The sequence below is a fragment of the Macrosteles quadrilineatus genome, unplaced genomic scaffold (genome assembly GCF_028750875.1).
Source record: "Macrosteles quadrilineatus isolate MER2022 unplaced genomic scaffold, UCM_ALF_1.0 Scaffold_9__3_contigs__length_116548681, whole genome shotgun sequence".
NCBI classification, from domain to species: Eukaryota; Metazoa; Arthropoda; class Insecta; order Hemiptera; family Cicadellidae; genus Macrosteles; species Macrosteles quadrilineatus.
The window spans coordinates 24174366-24194566 of NW_026542602.1; the positions used below are offsets into that span (position 1 = coordinate 24174366).

Below are 20201 nucleotides of genomic sequence, written 5' to 3' on the forward strand. Positions count from 1 at the left end.
AAAGATTTATTTAAGAGCACTTACTTGAATTTTTATAAATTTTATTAGCTTATACTGTATTTTTAATTTTCAAATTTTCACCAATGTTGTTAATTAAAAACAGAGGAAAAGACATATGTAGCTTTTACAGCTAAATAAAACTAATCTTTACTCAAGTAATGACACCGAAACACATTCATTGTTCACTCAACTCCTGCTTTTACACAATTTCGCCAAAGAATGTTCAATAGAGATAATGGTCGTAAAAAAAAACTTGAATGATATCATACTATAAAATTTGTCTAACAAAATCAACATTATGAATATCAAAAACAGTTGTCCATGAGTAAATAGACTCTTGATTTAATCATGGATTTTCTTATTATCTCAGAGTAAGTAAATCGAAAAAAACTGATTTCCCTCCATTTTCAATCTTCATTCAAAGGGAAGCTGTGGAGAATAGACATCGAACAAACGTAGACTATCTTTATCCAAACTCAATCCCAACCGAATGAAATCTTCTGATTAAAGCCAACTACTGGGTGTAATTTATCTAGTTTATAACCCAGACATAGTAATAAACCGTTATACGTTATCTATTTTATTCGTGGCTCAAATTGACAATGTATACATTTTTCAGTTAGGAAGCGGCCTACAAATCCATTATTTATCTAGTTCAAAACGTAACCAAAACAAAGCTGACTTTATCTAATTTTGAAGTTGCTCAAATATGGAACATAATTATGAAGGACACTAATATTCCCCTTTTTAAGTAGAATCCAGATTTAGAATGAAAAGGAATTTAGTCAAGTTGAATGTACAGCTGTAAAATAAAATTTCTAAAAGGCCAACTTGTTATCCATGCCAAGCGAAAGGAGAACCGCATTATTAATGCCAACACATTTGAGTTATACATGAACTAAGACAAAAATTTCACTTGTAGCACGTCCTACAAAATGTTTTTTCAACTAGATATTCTCTTAAACGACCAATCTGGCTTTAGATAGACCATTCAGAGATGCCTACTTCAGAACTTAAGTAAATGATTCTGCCTATTTCACTGTGGCTAGGCTAGCATTTTGCCTTGATCAGTATGCCTACATAGTTCTGAACCCTTGTCTACAAATTTGATTAATCATTTATTGCTGTAGCACTCTGCTCTGACGTTTCTTGAGATAAGCAGGACAATTATTCTTGGTTTAAATATTATGAATATCAATCCTCGTCGACTAAAAAGACGCTTATAATTGTTTGTAAATAAATATTAGATAAGAAAGGCCTATATATTGAAGACAGATCCAAGAATATTATTTGAATTGCTCAATTCTGCTCGTTTATTTGTAATGTTATTGTGAACCTGTGAATAAATCGTCAGTGGTAATGTTATATTACGTTTAATTTGTTTTTTTAATACTTAAAGATAAAACACTTAAATACAAAATTGCAATAATATAAAACTACTCATAGAATAAATTAGTCTTCTACAATCTAGAATTATAGATTTAATTTCCAACATATTTTTCAACAGCTACTAAATCAATTATACAAATTGATACTACAAGCCAATTGTCACACTTGCAAAAGCAATGACGAAACTATTCTTAAAAAGGTAAAAGTGAGAAGAGTGTTTATAAGCATGAAATTGAAAGTAATAAGAAAACAGTTAGAAGGTGATATAAATGGTAAACTGGTAAAGGTTATTGAAGGGCTTGAAATATTGCATTGCATTCATGCATAAGTAGAAAATACTACTAAAATAGCCGACATTGAAAATACATCTTATAATAAAGATTATTAAATTGTTGTTATTACTTCTAGAAATGGCAAAATTTAAAATAATACAATCTATTAGATCTAAATCCAAACAATTTGGCTTGGTTTCACAAGTAATGTTAGTTTAAATAGAAAGAGTCTTTAGCTTGTATGTATGATTGAACCCAGCTATTTTGGTAACTATTTTCTTCTTTATTGTGTAATTGCAAATGCTACCGTACTAGTTTGCTGCACAATCATGCAATATTACCAACACAAGAAGCACACAATGGTTGAAGAATTGTGAGTGTGTACGGTGTAGAGTATATTTTTGTTAATTATAAAAAGAAACCACATTAATGATTCCCACGTTTGGATATCGGCCCCGCGTTTTTGCAATTAAATTTTATGCGACAACTTTATCACGGCATCCTTTACTACAAAGCCGCAGCGGGACAAAAGTGGCAACGTCGCATTCCCGGCCTACCGAAACAGCTGTTGCACTAATGTACAGTATAATGGAGCGGTGTTACCATGGCTGTAGGCCGGCAGGGGCGTTCCACACACCAACGTAGCGGCCTCTTGTATTAAAGGAGGCTGTGGCTTTATCCAATGTTATTAATGATTTTGCTTATTATATACAGTAATAATGTTCTGTAAATCCTGCGTACACAATCATTAATTTACTAGTAAAAATCAGGTACTGAGTAAGCTACAGACATATTAGAATTCATTCCTACTACTGGAACGTCAGTTATTAATAATAATATACTGTTACCTTCTAACGTTCCAAAATGGACGTTCCATTTTGGAACGTTAGAAGGTAACAGTATATTATTATCTACAGACATATGTATTTTAAAATATTAGAATACGTAATTTCTTTAGTATTAGAAACATTTTAATTTGTAGAATAGCTGTATAACATATGTTTTAAATTCTAAACAATGTTTGAAAATAGTATTATAAGCAAAAGTTGGAATATATTGAATACTATGTTTATCGAAGGATAAATTTTCAATAAATTGCAAAAAAAGTCCGATTTTGTATAGCCTTATGCAAAAACTCTATTGTATGGTTAATTTATTTGCAATACTGTAGTGTGTATTCAGAAACAGAAACTCTCTAATGTATTTTCCCCATCTCTCCCACTTTGAGGGAAATGTAAGCTTCTTAAAAGATTACTTTTAGAGTGAGCTCTCCCCTCCCCATCAAGGCATCTTAGACTAATTGATTTTTACACAGTTCTTCTCACATTTCTATTTGCTTTTTACTGTTCGGTTTTTGTCAAATTCGTCTTTGACATATCTTGACCACATAAAAGCGGTCTGATAAGAATTTGATGCAATGTTTCCTAGTTAAAAATATTTTCTATAGAATCGAATTTTAGTTTTAAAAGTCAATTTACTTATATATACAATTTGTTTATGCAGACTACAACTTCAGTTTGTTATGCTAATTGCTTTATCCATGCTTCACAAGGGGATGAGAGACGAGACCACATAAGAGAAAGGTGTGGCTCTTAACATCTGTTATTGAAAATAGTTACACGTCCAAGATTCGCCGTATTACAGTAAAACACTCAATTTCACTCTTAAGTTTTGACAAAATTATTTTTCTTCTGTTTCAGGTAAAAAGATTTAATCTTTAACCTACATAGTAAGTTTTTTTTACTTGGGTGTGGAGTGTTCAAAAATACTCTAAGAACGATTTAATTAAGTAAATTAATTAAGTTGATGTAAATTAATTAGCATTTAGGGCAAGCAGTATGCCCTCAAAGTGTTTACCCTGAGTGTAAACTGAGTGTAACTGAAGTTGTAGTCCGCATAAACAAATTGTATATAAAGTAAATTGACTTTTAAAAACTAAAATTTGATTCAATAGAAATTAAGAAACATTGCATCAAATACTTATCATGCCACTTTTATGTGGTCAAGATATGCCAAAAGCGAATTTGACAAAAAATCGAACAGTAAAAAGCAAATAGAAATGTGATGAGAACTGTGTAAAAATCAATTAGTCTAAGATGCCTTGACGGGGAGGGGAGAGCTCAATCTAAAAATAATCTTTTAAGAAGCTTACATTTCCCTCAAATTGGGAGAGATGGGGAAAATACATTAGAGAGTTTCCGTTCCTGAATACACACTACAGTATTGCAAATAAATTACTGTATGATAAGCAGATATAAAATCAAGAATAACAACACGAATAACAAGTAGCTATAATTTAAAAGTACCAGGAGACCGAGCTTAGCTCGGATTGAATCAAACATTAAATTTATTTGATAGGCTTTTTAGCTAAATTAAGATTTGTATGTAAGGTAAAACACAAATGTGTATGATTCAAACGAAAACATTTTAATACACCTTTAGAAATACGTAGGTTGCAATAAAAGCTACCTGTATCAGCTGTTTTTATAAACTGCAGCTACATAAAGATGTTGACGATAACATGGGCAATTTCAAGGGCTCTAGGGCGGAAACAGGATTTTTCCCAGCCTTGTGACCAACTCCAATATTTTTCCCGTGGCTAAATACCCCATAATATACCGTATTTATAATAGTAATTCATAAGTTTTAGGTTTAAGATAGTTTTTTTAAAAATAATTATAATTAGGATTATTTTATACAATTCTGTAATTCTAGAGTGCTAATTCTACGTCTAGCAGTAGATAAACTAAATGTTCAATTTAATTTATGATCATACGTTGAATTATTTCAACTGAGGAATTAAATTTATCTCACAAAAATAATCTATCTTGAAAATGTTATAATTTATCCATCAAAAATGTTTTGAGTTCTTGCAGCTTAGTAGCCAAGAACCTGACTTTACAGTAAGGAAGTAAATCTTATTGAGGATTTAGTCTGAGCTGTGAATTCGGGAAGTGATTTTCATCCCTCTGAAACCAGGTCGAGTAATTTATTCAGCCATTCAACAGCTGATGAAGTGCTTATTACTGCAGGGCTGGACTGTGGACATACAACTTTTGTAATTGATGTTACTTCCCTTAACACTCAAGAGGGAAGAAATAATTTGATTCATTATTAGTCGTTCACTTGAGCCTTTAAGATTACAACTTTTCATTATTTTTCAAGGAAATTCAGCTTTTATATTCGTGTAATGAGTGTTCATCCTAACATTAAGAATTATGATAAGCCGATTGACATTTAATTAAATTATTTTATTAGTTTCAAAGTGTGGTATTTATTTACAAGTTTAGAATTAAATATTAAAATGTTATTCATACAATTATTTAGTATTTTTTTTTAGTATCATACTGTATAAGAGTATAATATTGAAGATTTTTAATTACAATGCATTTTGAGTAGTAAGTAAGTATATTGGATTTGTAAATGCAGGGTGTAGCTATTAAACTTCAGTACACAGAGAATGTGTAATTATCAGATTCCGATCAAAGGGAGCTAAATAAATAATTAACACTTAAAGCAAACATTCTCAGGGATTTGAGGTTAGTACAAACCTTTGTCAGTAGTAAGTTTATTATTAGTTTGAAAACTATTTAAACTAAAGTATTAGACAGTTTATGTGTTTTATGACGTTGTAACTTCAAATTGTATAATTAATTTCTATATTTATATTAAAGAATCCGAAATTAACTAATGTAGCCAAGATAAAGAGTTAATAATGTAATAACAACATGAAATCGAATCCATACTTTTCATTCTTTGCTATTCAATTACAGCACAAACAAATAAAAAATATTACGTATTCTTTCTCCGGCAACCAACAGAAATGAAGATTATTTACCTATACACTACATAAACTACAAAATGACTACATTTATAACACTTTACCGTGAGATAAGCAAATATTGAACTCGGACCAATATAAAAGCCATCTAAGGAATAAACAACTACTTCAACAACAAGCAACTATAGAGTAGTCTAGGTTTTACATTACCATTCCAGTGGACAAAACATTCTATTTACTCGAATCAAGTGGTATTTACACCAAAATATAAACAAACTGAAAAGTGGTTCACTATTTGTTATGTACAATTGGTTTCTAGATCAGGATTCAGTGGAAATGTGTATGAATGAGGACTAGTGTAAATGTATACGTATACATGGAGTGTATATGTCAAGCGTGAAACGAAACGAGCAATAACATAACGAGCATGCAAGAAACAAGTTGATGCTTGAAAGAAGGGGAGTACCTTGAGCACCTGGAGACCATGGGAACAAAGAAACAATGGATTAGTAACAATACACTGACAATAAACAATAGGATCCAATCCATTGTACTTTCCTAGAACCCTTAAACTCATGTCGGTTAAGATATTAAACAAACATGCAGAGTATGATCAAATGCATATCACACTCTATTGTGTTTTCCTAGGTAAAATTGATAGTATAGCAAGTAACAAATTAAGGTAGAACTAAAAATAATTTCTTTGGTAAATATTAACCTGGTAAGTTTAAAATTATTGAACATACACACAAAAGGAGTCATACACAGTGGAGAACATTTAGAAATGGTTACTTGAGGTTTGATTGGTACATGTAGTGGAGAGGGAAATAGTTAAACAACATTTGACTAGAATGAAACTAAGCTTTGCTTATAAGGAGGTAATTTGATTTTAAGGTCAAAAATACAATTTCACCGAAAGTAGGAGCAGTATAGAACTGGGTCATGTTGAAGAGTGCTTAATGACTCTATGTCACAAATGTTGATGTCAAAACACTCCATGGTAACACATGTCACCAGCACTCAGCCTAATCAAGTCACAAAACCAACAAAAAACCTTTCAAATTCGCCAATCCTATTACAGTGATAGTTGTGATGGGTTGAACAAACTTGTAAGTCTCAAATTGAAAGCATTTCTTTCTACAGGAATGTAGGTGCACATTAAGAATGCAGTTTAGTGTAATTTAATTAACATATTTTTAACTTCATACCCCCAAATGTTTTAGCTCCCATATTTTAAAACTCGATTAAAAAGAAAAAGGGAAGAACTATAAAATATTATAGAAAGAGGATTTTTGTAATTTCATGCAATTATGCATATTAAAAAAAGTACAATTTAGTATATTTTACAATTTTTCAAACCCTGTATTAAGTTCACATTTCCAAATTTTGAAGCTTAAAAATATTAGATATAAAAAAAAACCTTCAAATTTAAATCTTTTTACAGTTAGAGTTTTAGTTGAAAATTGAAAATTTCCATAATTTGATAATTAGGAAATAAGCTAAACATGTTTAAAAATAATATTGTAAACAATAACTTTTTTTTAATTGGCAATTTAAAACACGTTGTGAGCGAAATATTTATTTTCACCAAAATATTTTTAATTTCACAACACCTCCAAAAAAATTTCGATTTTCATATTTTAAGCTTAATCAACCCAAATAGGTAAGATATTTAACGTTTGTCAATACTACATTTTGACAGTGATGGTTTTAATCGGTATGCTACAAAAATTTAAAACAGTTTATCGGTACTTTAAAAACAAGATTTTTGTAATTTGATGTAAAATCAGATTTCAAAATGAAACAATTGAGTTGTGAAACTAGTCATTTGTAATAAACAACCCATCTGTAAACCACGACAATAAGGCATGTAACCTATTTTATCATCGTTACTGCGTAGATTACAGAGGAAAAAACTCTTTAAATTTGTTTTCGGAGAGAGAAAAGAAGACAGACAAAAGACATTGGAAACAGAGGACGCAAGGGAACAGTCATCGACAAATGACACACTCAAGACAGGGACACAAGGACGGACGAGAAAAATGTCACTTGTAATACTCGTAGAAAAATCATTTCTTAAGCAAAGCAGTATAATGGACAGTAAGTATTACTGTTGTACTTGAAAGCTATTGATGTTTCAATAATGATTGTTGTACATCAGTTTAAGCTTGATGGAATAATCGGAGTTTAGAGTACTTACCAGCTCAGAGACCAAGGGTATGGATTTCCGCCTGGGTCGAATATCAGGCATACTGTCGATGTTACTGTAGAACGGATTATCCCCAGGGTGTCTGAAACAAGACACTTTATTAGTATAGTTAGATTATTTAATAGAGGAGTTTTGAAATTCATAAAATGTTCTCCTAGTTTGAAAAGTCTCTTCTTTTATTTTCCTGGTGATTTGCAGTTTTTGTACCCATGTCTCTCGGAAAGAAGTCTCGCGCTTCCACCAGATTAGTTGGTCTTACGGTTATTGTAGTCAAATTATTGTGTGGATACTAAGAAAAAACTTATTCTTATTCCTTTACAGATTATTAGAACCCTCAATCTTCACAGTATGTACTACTAATAATAAGGTTAATGAAATAGTAAATACGGCATGGTAGTATGTTAAAGTAGTGCTGTGTGCTGTATACAAAACTGAGCACATGACACCAACTCATTCATTTCATTTGGTTTTATTCAAATGTCCATCTAACTTGTGTCTTCTTTTATTTCCCTTATTTATAATAGTTTATAAGTTGGTGCCCTCAATGTGGATTAAGAATGTTTTAAACTAGTCTAATTGTCTGGGAAGTCTAAAATATATAATGGACAAAAAATCTTATTCTCTTTAGAACATTGATCATTTAACCTACTTAAATGGTGTATTTAATTGTTTAGTTTGAACATCGGGTTTCATTAACTCATTTAACCCCGACAGCTGATTGAGTCCACTGAGATAACTTAATTCCAGAAACTTGGAACTCAATTGACAACCCCGGCCTACAGAGGTCCATGAAACTCCAATCAACTCCTTTCGTTACTTGAGACATTTTGCAATAAAACTTTACAGAAACTTTTAGCAGACGATTGCAATTGATTAATACATTTAAACTTCCAATTCAGTAGTGGAGCATAATTGCAGCTTTTTTTGTAAATCTAATCTGTATTAAAAAGCGTAATTAAAAAAGAACAGTAAGTGTGGTGTTAAGGAACTACATTTAAAAATATATTTCAAATAAACAGTTATTATTAAAATAGATTGATGTAAAATTAACAGTTATTGCTCTTTTAGTAGATATAAACTGAATTTAATTATGGTCTGTTTAAAAAAATAACTAGCCTATATTCAATATGGCGTCGTCTCAAAATAAAAATAATCACAGTTTTAGCAGTGAAACTGAATTCGTAAAGAAAAACATGTACGTTACAAAATTTGGACATAAAGCAAATAATTAATTAATGGCAAATCGTTAAAAGCAAATAGTCAATTGGTGAATAGGAAGCATATTTAAAATTCCCAAATCTTAAAATATTTTGCTTTCAGAACAAAGCTTTTTAGTATTAAAATAAATGAATTCTAGGCCCTTTAAACGCAATAGGCCTAACATTGTAAATGCCAACAAATTTCAAGATAAAAAAGAATAATTCTGTTTGAAAATCATGCTATGCTACAGTATTTGCCTTCAATATAACAGATTTACTTACAGGCAATAGTAAATTATAAATTCCCCAAAACTGAATTTTTAATTTATGCTTTGAAACACACATGCCAATGTGGCAAAAAAATATCCCTAAGGTTGATTCAATGATTAATTACCATAATATAACACTGACTAGTTTTTGGTTAGATTTATGTTCTGTTAACCATATTTTACTGGGCTTTCCTGATGTACGAGCCCTCCAACAGAATTCAAACTATACACAATTTGAACGTGGCTGTTAGATTCTATGAGTTACGCTCCATGCCTTGCTTAGTATATTATACAAATACAGTGTATATAAAAAAATAAATTTGGAATTATAATGTTGTAGTAGTTACCTTATTAAAAGAAATACGTGAGTACACGAAAACCGTTAGACTGAACAAGTGAACTCCATAGTGTATTGGTGCTGAATTGCGTTACAGTGCCTGAGAATGTTAAAACTGGGTGTTTCATTATATTCACACGTTTTTCTTTTTTTATTTCTCAGAAATGTTTAAACAGAAGTGTTTGCCAAGACTGTACTCTCTCGACTTTTTCAACAGACTGTCCAAACACATTCCAGTCGGTCCGCTCTATATTGGACACATTCCACGAGGATAACGCCTTCTGCACACAATCGTAATTGTCCTTTAATTTAATCCACTTGTTTTTTTTGTTTTTTTTTCTCTGAACGTACTATCTAAATTTTAAAAGTAAAATAATATAAAACCGTTCACTAGACATTATACATATTGAAAATAAATAATTAACTCCTATACATAAATGGGACACAACATACAATCGATAGACCATTTATTATTCAGTTGCGTAATCCTTTGCTTCCCATTCGGTCATTATTCATGGGATTTGCTGATAATTCCCAATGTACACTGTATCCCCAGAGTCATGCATGAAGACACTGTATGAGATATGATCGCCGAGGGAGACCGACGTTCTATGATATACTTGCTGTGATGTGTGTGTGTTAGACGTGTCTGCTTGTATCTCTGCTTTGGCTCCTTCGTACATCAATTTGTATATCTTGCCGAGTACGCTTTGACCATGGATATATATATATATATTTAGAATAGATACCGGCTGTTTCAAAGATCAGTTTACCTAGGAAGTGTATTTGTTAAGAGCAAATAATAAATCAGTGTTATTTATATTATTATTTTTTTTTTATTGAATTTACACTAAACCTAGGTTGTCAAAGAATTCTTCAAAATGCTTTCCACTAACTTCAATGCATTTTTCATAGCGTTTTTACACTTGTAACAATATTTTTGCTTAAGATACAACAAAGATTATCTTAATTTATGCTTTATTCATTATCTTCAAATTATTAGGCTTTAAATTCACTCGCGTCTCTCAATTGCAGAACATTTAGCGACTTTTGAGCAAAAACCTCATTTTTAATGATCCACCAAATAAAAAAGTCTAACGGTGTAAGATCACAGTATCCTATGGGGGCCAATCAATTTGCATGGGAATTTCAAACCATAAACAACAATAAAAATATATACAAAAAAGTGTAAAAAAATGCTGTAAAAATCCATTGATTTAGTAGAAAGCATTGTGAACAATGATGATTACAACCTAAGTGTAGTGTTAATTCAGTTTCAATAAATGCAATTGATTTATTATTTGCTTCTTAACAAATACACTTACTCGGTAAACTGATTTTTTGAACACCCAGTATAATGTATTTATGTATTTGTCATAATCTAAATAGCTTCAACTTATAAGTTAAAAAAGAGAGTGCCAAGTAAAAAAAATCTAAAAGATGGTAAGTGGTGATCGATTTCGATTGGACACTCTAATCATTATGAGACCTAATAGGCGAATGCCATGGCGGCGAATGTCTACTCATATAAGTTAACAAAATTTATTTTCTAACAGGCTTAAAGATATGTTTTCGATCGATTGACTCTTACATCAATACTATATCAATAAGTTAAACAATTTTCTTTCGATCCAATTAGTAAATAGACTCACAGCTGAATATTTCAACACGTTAAGCAGGTATACTCACTTAAGTATAAGTTCGCATTTGGATATTTTACGATGTAAGGAAGAATATTTACGAGTTCCTGTCTATAAGTGTGGAAGGGTTTTAGGTTTACGACAGAGTTAGAGCCTCGCATTCTGTGACTCAGTAGGATATTATAATTGTGTTGTCATCATGAAAAGCAATATTTTGTTAATACAAAAAATTTCTTAACTGCTAATATTTGTCACGTATAAAAATCCACTAAAAAATGTCATCCTTGCCGTTTGAATTGGTCCTCTCTGCGTTGTAACAATGTTGCATAATATGACTTTTTTAACAACAAAAACATCACTCTACATAATCCATAAGTGATTGGAGTAGTCAAGAGAACTCAAACTTAGGCACAACAGAATAAACTCTCGCTTTTAATTCATAGAAATTATTCAGATGATGATAAAAGTCAAAGCGTGCTCGGCAAGATATACAAATTGATATTATATGAAACAGACAGAGCAAAGATACAAGCAGACACGTCTAACACACACACATCACAGCAAGTATATCATAGAACGTCGGTCTCCCTCGGCGATCATATCTCATACAGTGTCTTCATGCATGACTCCGGGGATACAGTGTACATTGGGAATTATCAGCAAATCCCATAAATAATGACCGACTGGGAAGCAAAGGATTACGCAACTGAATAATAAATGGTCTATCGATTGTATGTTGTGTCCCATTTATGTATAGGAGTTAATTATTTATTTCCAATACCTGTAATGTCTAGCAATCGGTTTCTTACAATAACAATTCATATAATACATTCTAAAAATAAAACAACAAAAAACGAAGTGGATTAAATTAAAGGACAATTACGATTGTGTGCAGGAAGGCGTTATTCTCGTGGAATGTGTCCAATATAGAGCGGACCGACTGGAATGTGTTTGGACAGTCTGTTGAAAAAGTGGAGAGAGTACAGTCTTGGCAAATACTGTTTAAACATTTCTGAGAAATAAAAAAAGAAAATCGTGTGAATATAATGAAACTAAACCCAGTGTTTGCATTCTCAGGCACTGTAACGCAATTCAGCACCAGCCGTGTATTGCGGTTATTGTATAACTCAGAATTGAAGGCGTTCACTTTTTTGCAATATGTGCCCAAGCGTTTTATTTTAATATACCAAAATAAATACTCAAAACATTGGAATTCCAAATAAACGCAATTTAGTGCTATCCTTGAACGTGTTGAATTTTCAAGACCTTAATTTGTACTACTTTTGTTTTTCGATCACTTGTTAAATTTTCCTTCGGTATAAAAACTACAAACGGTCTCAAACTATCGTAAACCTATAACCCTTCGAGGCAGAAACTTGGAAATATTCATCCTTACATAGTAAAATATCTAAAGAAGAATATTTACACGTAATATCTGCTCAACATTGAATGTATCGTGTGACGATCCTGGATTATCCTGGGTGATGAAAGTCTAAATGGCTTGGTAAAGAGTATTACTTCTAAGCGATCTATATAATATCATGATTCATTACTGCTCCACGTCATGGTTATTTATTACGATCAATCGACATGAACTTAATAGTTGTGTGATGCAATGGATTTATTACACTAAGTAAGGATCAAAATTAATCTCAAAGGCGCTAATATAATTTATGAAATCACAAGGATTATAATTAATATCCTTGGATTATACAAGTAATACGTATCATATGATTGCAATATCTAGTTAGACATAATATGGATGAAACAGCTGACGCCATATTTGCTAGAAGCTCAACAAAGGGGAGTCAACAACCGTTGGCCCGTTTTCGCTTATCAGATTTTCTGTTTGATGTGAAAATAGTAAACAAACCCTGTTGCTTATACCAACGTTATATTAAACTCAGTGAACCAAGTGTAACATTGACTTAAACAGTAGGACTTGTATTGCACCTATATTGGTGCTGGACATAGCTGAGTGCTGGATATAGTTATCGTTATAGTGTCAATAAATAATAAGAAGGAATCAATCATGAGAAAGGTAGAAATGTTTTTTAATTTGCTCAATTAAAAATTAACTGTAATTGATCATGGGGATTTTATAATCGACCTGGAAAAATAAATTTATAATCTTAATCAGTAACAAAGCTAAACTTTATTCTGCATTCGGATGCAAGTTTTACAGGGTCGGCTTTGTTTATTACAAATTGATGGAACTACAAGGCATATTGTACCAGCATCAGCACTTTTACAAACATAAGACATCAAGTATAGTTTCATGTATAAAGAAACTTCATTATTTACTAGAATTTAACTATTTTAGTTGCATTATAATTTGGAAGGACTTTTGTATTTTACATATACATTCTACCGACTAGAATTTGTTGTAAAGTAATATTAAAAGTAATAAATTGATCTATTCAAAATTAAAGTTTCAACTTCCTTTAAAAGATACCAGTCACTCTTACTGGTAAAGTGGCAGGACAAATACGTTGTAAAGAGAAGTATTAATCGTTTTGAAAGTTCATTGGGACGAAGACAGCTCAGTTTTAGCACTTTCTAAAGACAGAAGACTATTTAAGTCCCCTAACATTTAAACTGCTTCAGTTAATCGTAAAACAAAGCCGCTTTACCCGAATACCATCAAAAGACGTTGTCTGGGTGATGAACGATGAGGGCGAAGGAGTTTTGATAAATGGAGATGTTTTATTTGAAGTGAAGATGCTTTAACAGAAAAGCATGAAATTAGATTATTAATTATGCTGACGTCGGTACTTGTCTAACACCTTTCAGGATGTATGATGAATGACAAGATATGTGATAATATTTAACAATTATTATGAGACAAAAACTATACCTATCACAGGTGGAGTCTTTGGCTGCGTTAAGAATTTCAACATCGTTTCGTTCAGTTAAGTTTTACAGTATAATCGGAGTTCGTAAGTTGGCTCCAATCCTATTAAATGCAGGTTACACCAGGATAGGTTGGTAAAATTATTTAATTTGTTATAATTTACTACTGTATCAATATCAATGTAAATGTTATTTTAAGATAATTAAAATGAAATAGCTTATTTACGTTAGGCTACGTTCATGCTATTGGCTGTTTAAAATCTTAATTGCAATTTCAGAAACTTATGGTTATTATTCCATTTAATATCTATTTAGGTAATTTTTATTTACAGCTCTACTTAAAACTATATAATATCACGGTCGTATTTTAAGAAATAATAGTCAGAGGATGACAATTCATTTAGAAAAGTATTGACACTTTAAGGACAGTTTCCTAAAAATCTCACGAGTTTACTTTAAACTCTGCTAAAAAAACACCGAGATTGCCAAATGTTTCGGAAATCTTCTACAAAGCCTCAGTACAACTCTTAACATAAACAATGTTATCCTTGGAAAACGGGTTTATAGTAACTTTAACTCTTTTTTTGGGATCCTTTGTCAGCAAGACTTTAAATAGTGCACTTTACAAAGGACTATAGTTGATAATAGATATTGACGTATATCTATACGAGTAAATCGACTAGTTGGGTAATGTTTCTTCTTATTATATTTTTAAAATTTTGTTACGTGGAACATCACAGAGCGTGCCGCTCCGGTCTATTACTATCTTTTGTTATCCATTGGCGTTTGACACTGTGATAGTTTATATGCCATTTGTCACTGGGCTAGCAATTAATGATGCTTTCTAACGACAAGTTGACGTTACAAGCAGTAACAAATAACAAGACCAGGGTTTGTACCGTTCCCTTAAACACTTAAATAAATGCTACTGGCGTGGACAAAATTAAGAAAAATTTTGCAGGCTGCATTAAAATGTCCTTTTGGTTAGCGGGATGGAAAAGTTGGTGAAAATCAGCCCAGCAGCGTACTGTATTGAAAGCTCAAGTGTTTGTTAGGGTATTTTATAAAAACAAAATTTACGTTATTTTTGTAAGGGAAGGCCCAAACCCGGTCATGGAACTGTCCAAGTTGACCTTTTTTGAAATTATTAATCAATAGCCAAATGGCATCTGAGTCCTTCTCGAATTCAAACTAATAACTTGTTTTTTTTAATCTAATATATAATTAAGATTAACCAATTAAATTCAATAATCGACTTTGTATTTTGATAAAAGTGTCTTGTTGCGCAGGTGAAAAATAGTTCAACTTGTAAGAATTTCCATGTTTTATTATGAGCTAATAGTTGAAATAAAATAGTCTGTACTTTGAAGAAAACTTATCGGAAAGTTTGAGAATGCGCGGGTGCTTGTAGCCCTGTACAGTTCGGACGGTTCGTTTATTAGCAACCAAGATAAATGATGGCCACCTTTTGATGAGAGAGAAGGATTAATGGACCTTTCTCTAGACGTTATTGTAGCTAGTTTCACTTTTCCGCTTGTTTAATGCACTTAATTACTATCACTGCTGGTAAAGAAGTCTCCAGTGGTTCATAAAAGAGACATTTAAATAGTCAATATAAATGGTTACATACCTTACGTCGTCAATCCTAAAATAAGTCTATGGCGACTAGTTTCGAAACATCAAGGTTTCATTGTCGAGCCTCTTGCCTTTTAAAAACATTGTGACATCTTGTCGTCGTCATTATACACAGTACATTTAACATAAACACACGAACACGGACACATACTATTTACTGTACTTTCTATTGTTTATTATTTTATTATTTACTTTATATTGTCAATAATCAATCCTGGAGGCAATGATGAATAAATTTAAATAGTAGTTGTTAATTTAAGTGTTCTAGTTTAATGATGGAAATTTTAAAACATTTTTAACGAGGTTGGAGGCTTCTTTTGAATAACAATATTCCCGTCTATATAGGTTTTGGGTTTGTGCGTGAAACGTATCAAAGCAAAGTAAGGAATGGGTCGATACAAGAAAAGAATGAACTGTATTTATTAATATTAATTTCGACACCGAGGCTCAAACTAAACATATCGCCATCTAGGATCCGTAGTCTATCGCATGGTAGCGACCAGTAGTCTAGCCACCGACTCACAAAAAAAATAAACTAGGAAGTTGCGATCAGCTAGTGTAGAAAGAGTACTAGCCAGAAGTAACAATCATCTTAATCTCATTTCATTTTCATTTCATCATTTTTCGAATGAAAAGCTCGAATGGCATTTCGTAGGGGTAGCCTATCTTTAACACAGAAAAAGTTGTGTTCGCCTAAAAAACTATTCACTTTTCTATATAGGTGAACAAAAAGCTTAACGAGGGTTCCGAACCATCTGGTTCCGTGGCCGGATTGAATCAACCTATCCAGAACAGAAACCCCGCGCACTAGAGTAACTACTTTAGCAGTTGCACCCCTAAAGGCCATGTCACACCGACATCGCCGCTCCCGCCGCGGGAGTACCGCGCGCGGATGTTTTTCCTCGAGCCATGTCACACCAAAAGTTCGCGTCCGCGGCGGGAGTTTTGAGATGAGTTCATTACAATTCGTTTTACATAAGAAACTCATCTTACCTGTTTAGAATGCCATGTAAATTTGCAGGTTTTAAGTAAAGTGTTTAAGAAGCAATTGAATGTTTATTAATTTGTTAGTGTAGAGATACTTTAAAAAGTGAATAGCTATTTTTAAAATTTAATTTAGACCTTGTGTTCGAAGCATTTTAAATAAAATTGTGGATAAATTATCCACTTTCAGCTTGTGAACGTTATTTTTCGCTACACTACAAAGACTATTTAATTTTTAAATAAAACTTATGACCATTTCAAAACTAATGTAATTTTTTGCTAAGCCTTCTATTGAAAGTTCAAGTTTACATTGATTGTAAAGTTTTGGTTGTTGCAAATCGAAAAAGTTGATGAAACAACAAAACAAAAATGATTTTTTCTGGTGATAAACATAATTACGAAGATAATACAAAACAACATAGACTACATCATCAAACAAAAAAACGTGTTAAATTTAATTTAAAACTTTATTAAACTGTATTACTTTTAAACTTTAAATAGCTTGGGCATTCGAAATGCCCCTTTGCGCATGCGCTAGACAAAACTCCCGCCGCGGTAGTCTGAAAAAATCGCTCAGCAGGCGGACGTGGCGGACACTACCGCACGCCCGCGGCCGTGCGGTAGTGCGGTGTGACTTGGCACATTTGACAACATGGTGAGCGATTTTTCAAAATTCGCTCCCGCCGCGGGAGCGAGCTCGGTGTGACTTGGCCTTTAAACATACGCATCGAGTTTATACACAAATAGAAAATTGATAAAGCAAACATGTATTTTTTATAACTATTCCACGGCAACGTTGTGGTTAGGTTTCCAAATGCTCCTGGAGTTGATTGCAGAAGCAACAATGGGTTTTACGCGTGATTACGTCCGTGCGGTAAAAGCTAATGGTATAAATAATAAAAGTACAAACGCATTAATTATTTACCAGCGAGCAGAGAACAAATGCCTCGCCGGGAGCATAATTGCTTTGCGCTAATGACATAGAATCGTAAAAGCCAACTGGACGGCAATCATCGAAGATTAGTTCAGTAACTTGATTTCTAAACAAACTCGACTAGTTTTCCTCTCTTCAAACAATAACAAGTAGGCAGGAGTTATTTTTTAATAACTTCCATATGATCAGATATGATATTTATAAAAAGCTAAGAGACATAGTTATTGATTATATATAATCTAATCAATTATAATAATGTAATGATTATATATAATATATATTGATATAATGTAATTAACGTTGAAAGGTAATTGATAACTGTATAATAAACTATTAAAATAACTGTTTTATTTATTACCTGTAATGGACTTTTATTTTCGACATTCCAAAACAAGGTTAAATTAGTTGTACTCAATGCAATCACGTGCAGTTCTAATTAAGGACTATAATTGGAAAAGTGCTGCACACATCCAGGCAGCAATTAAAAAAAACAACCCTTTGCGGATTTTATATTTTAAAATAGGAATCTCGGAAGTAAATTAAACTCTCCTACATGAAAAAAGTCTATTGTTGGTTTTCGTCCTTTAGTTAATATATTTACTTCTACAGTATCTTCTAGTTGATCAGATATGATATTTATAAAAAGCTAAGAGACATAGTTATTGATTATATATAATGTAATCAATTATAATAATGTAATGATTATATATAATATATTGATATAATGTAATTAACGTTGAAAGGTAATTGATAACTGCATAATAAACTATTAAAATAACTGTTTTATTTATTAGCTGAAATGGACTTTTATTTTCGACATTCCAAAACAAGGTTAAATTAGTTGTAATCAATGCAATCATGTGCAGTTCTAATTAAGGACTATAATTGGAAAAGTACTGCACACATCCAGGCAAATGTATTATATAAATTACAAACCAGATTTCCGCAGAGGTTTTACTAGAAAAAATACTCTTGCTATCTGGCTTCTAGTTTTGCAGCCCGAACTGCTGTAGAAATATTGGGATTAAAAATAAGTCTTTCCCTGAAATAGTTTCAAGTGTTATTTAAATAATACATTTTTTGAATCGTGGTTTTGGAGTAGTAAATATGAAAAAAATTACCGATAGGAGATCATATTTTCTCTGCCTAAGAAAAGGAGTCAATGATGTTCGTGTCAATGGTCTTTGGTGGCTTTAATCAAAAACGTGCAAAATAGCTTTCCGTTGATATATAAAATACACGGTTAATAAAGTTGATATACTGCATAATTTTCACGCTATCGCTAAACCAGATACCGTAAAATAAGGTAATTTCAGCTTGTTCATACACTGATTAAGCACTTTCCTGAAAATATTGTGTTGAAGAGACCACTCAATTCAGTCAATTAGTGTCTCTCACATTTACAGCTAAAAATGTATTTAAACTTTCAGCGATTATTTTTAAAAGACATCCATACAAATAATTTAAATTTAAAGACAAACTCTCAACGAAAATGCAATAGCTAAAACTTACCAGGTGTAAAAGTTTAAAGTTAATCATTTCAAAGCTTTTAGTGACGTTATTACACATGGATATTTTTAATACATGAAGGTAACAAGTTTACAGTGTTTATGGTGTTTAATCATTGGAATTTTATTAATTTACCTTATTTTGGTTCTACGAGATTTTATATGTAATTGAAATAGCTTTATTTAGTTAAACAAAACGTCGTGATTCTATATCTGAAAACGTTAGACACTTTTAGATCTCTACATGCTTCAAAAGGTATGGACATCGATGAAATCCTATAATCAATGATCTAGTTATAACAACTCAATAATAAGGCAATTCTTAAAACCTTGAAGCACATTATTCACCATAAAGTAAAGTAAAATAGTAGTTTACGCAACGATTGCGTTAAGTGAGTCTTTACGACACGAGTAGAAAATTTAAGGCACGAGCCTTGGCGAGTGCCTTAAAAACTTCTACGAGTGTCGTAAAGACTATTAACGCGAGTTGCGTACACTACTTTACCTACGACCGTTTTTTAATTACTATCAATCTGGATTTAATTACTAACAATCACTAATGATAACTTTTTAGAGAGGTTATGTTTTCGTGTATTGTCATTGCCACTGAAAGTGATGCAACGACTTGTTGTATAATCAACTGATTTCCTGTAATTACGTGTTTGTTAAACTTCGTTAAATATTACATAGCTAGCAGCATTCTTACCAGAAATAATATTGTATCCGGTAAAATTCGGCAAATATTTCATTTATTTTTGGACTTCCACCAACTTAATTAAGAATACGCGAGTATCAACATGAACAAGTCGGATCAACAATTAAATTGGTCAACTGAACAGCTGATCAGCTGATTAGTTGACGTTCGAAGCATTACAATTTTAATTCTTTTCTCTCAATACTTGAACCTCATTGGTCCGTTACCTGTGTGGATATGAGAAAACTATGCGGATATGAAATGAAACTATGCGGATATGAAAGTAAACAGCTGTAAAGTGAAACTTTTCAATTCTAAGAACTGGACTGAAATGGCTACTTTAAAAAACGGTTGCAGGTAAATAATTTTACCTTAAATTTTCTACTCGTGTCGTAAAGACTCACTTAACGCAATCGTTGCGTAAACTACTATTACGCCACACTACACTGTTTTGACGAACTTCCCATGCAAGGATTTAGTCCAGAAAACAGCTGTTT

The 20201-nt window shown here is 31.9% G+C and overlaps 1 protein-coding gene across 1 annotated transcript in view; it reads right to left on the minus strand.

Annotated features, from left to right (window-relative positions):
• The window catches only part of LOC129002885 (protein unc-13 homolog B-like), a 108399-nt gene that overhangs the window by 48228 nt on the left and 39970 nt on the right, over positions 1 to 20201 (minus strand). The window contains exon 3 of the mRNA XM_054430996.1: positions 7643 to 7733. Within this exon, the coding sequence (XP_054286971.1) occupies positions 7643 to 7733 (91 nt within the window). The remainder of the gene's footprint in view (positions 1 to 7642; positions 7734 to 20201) is intronic.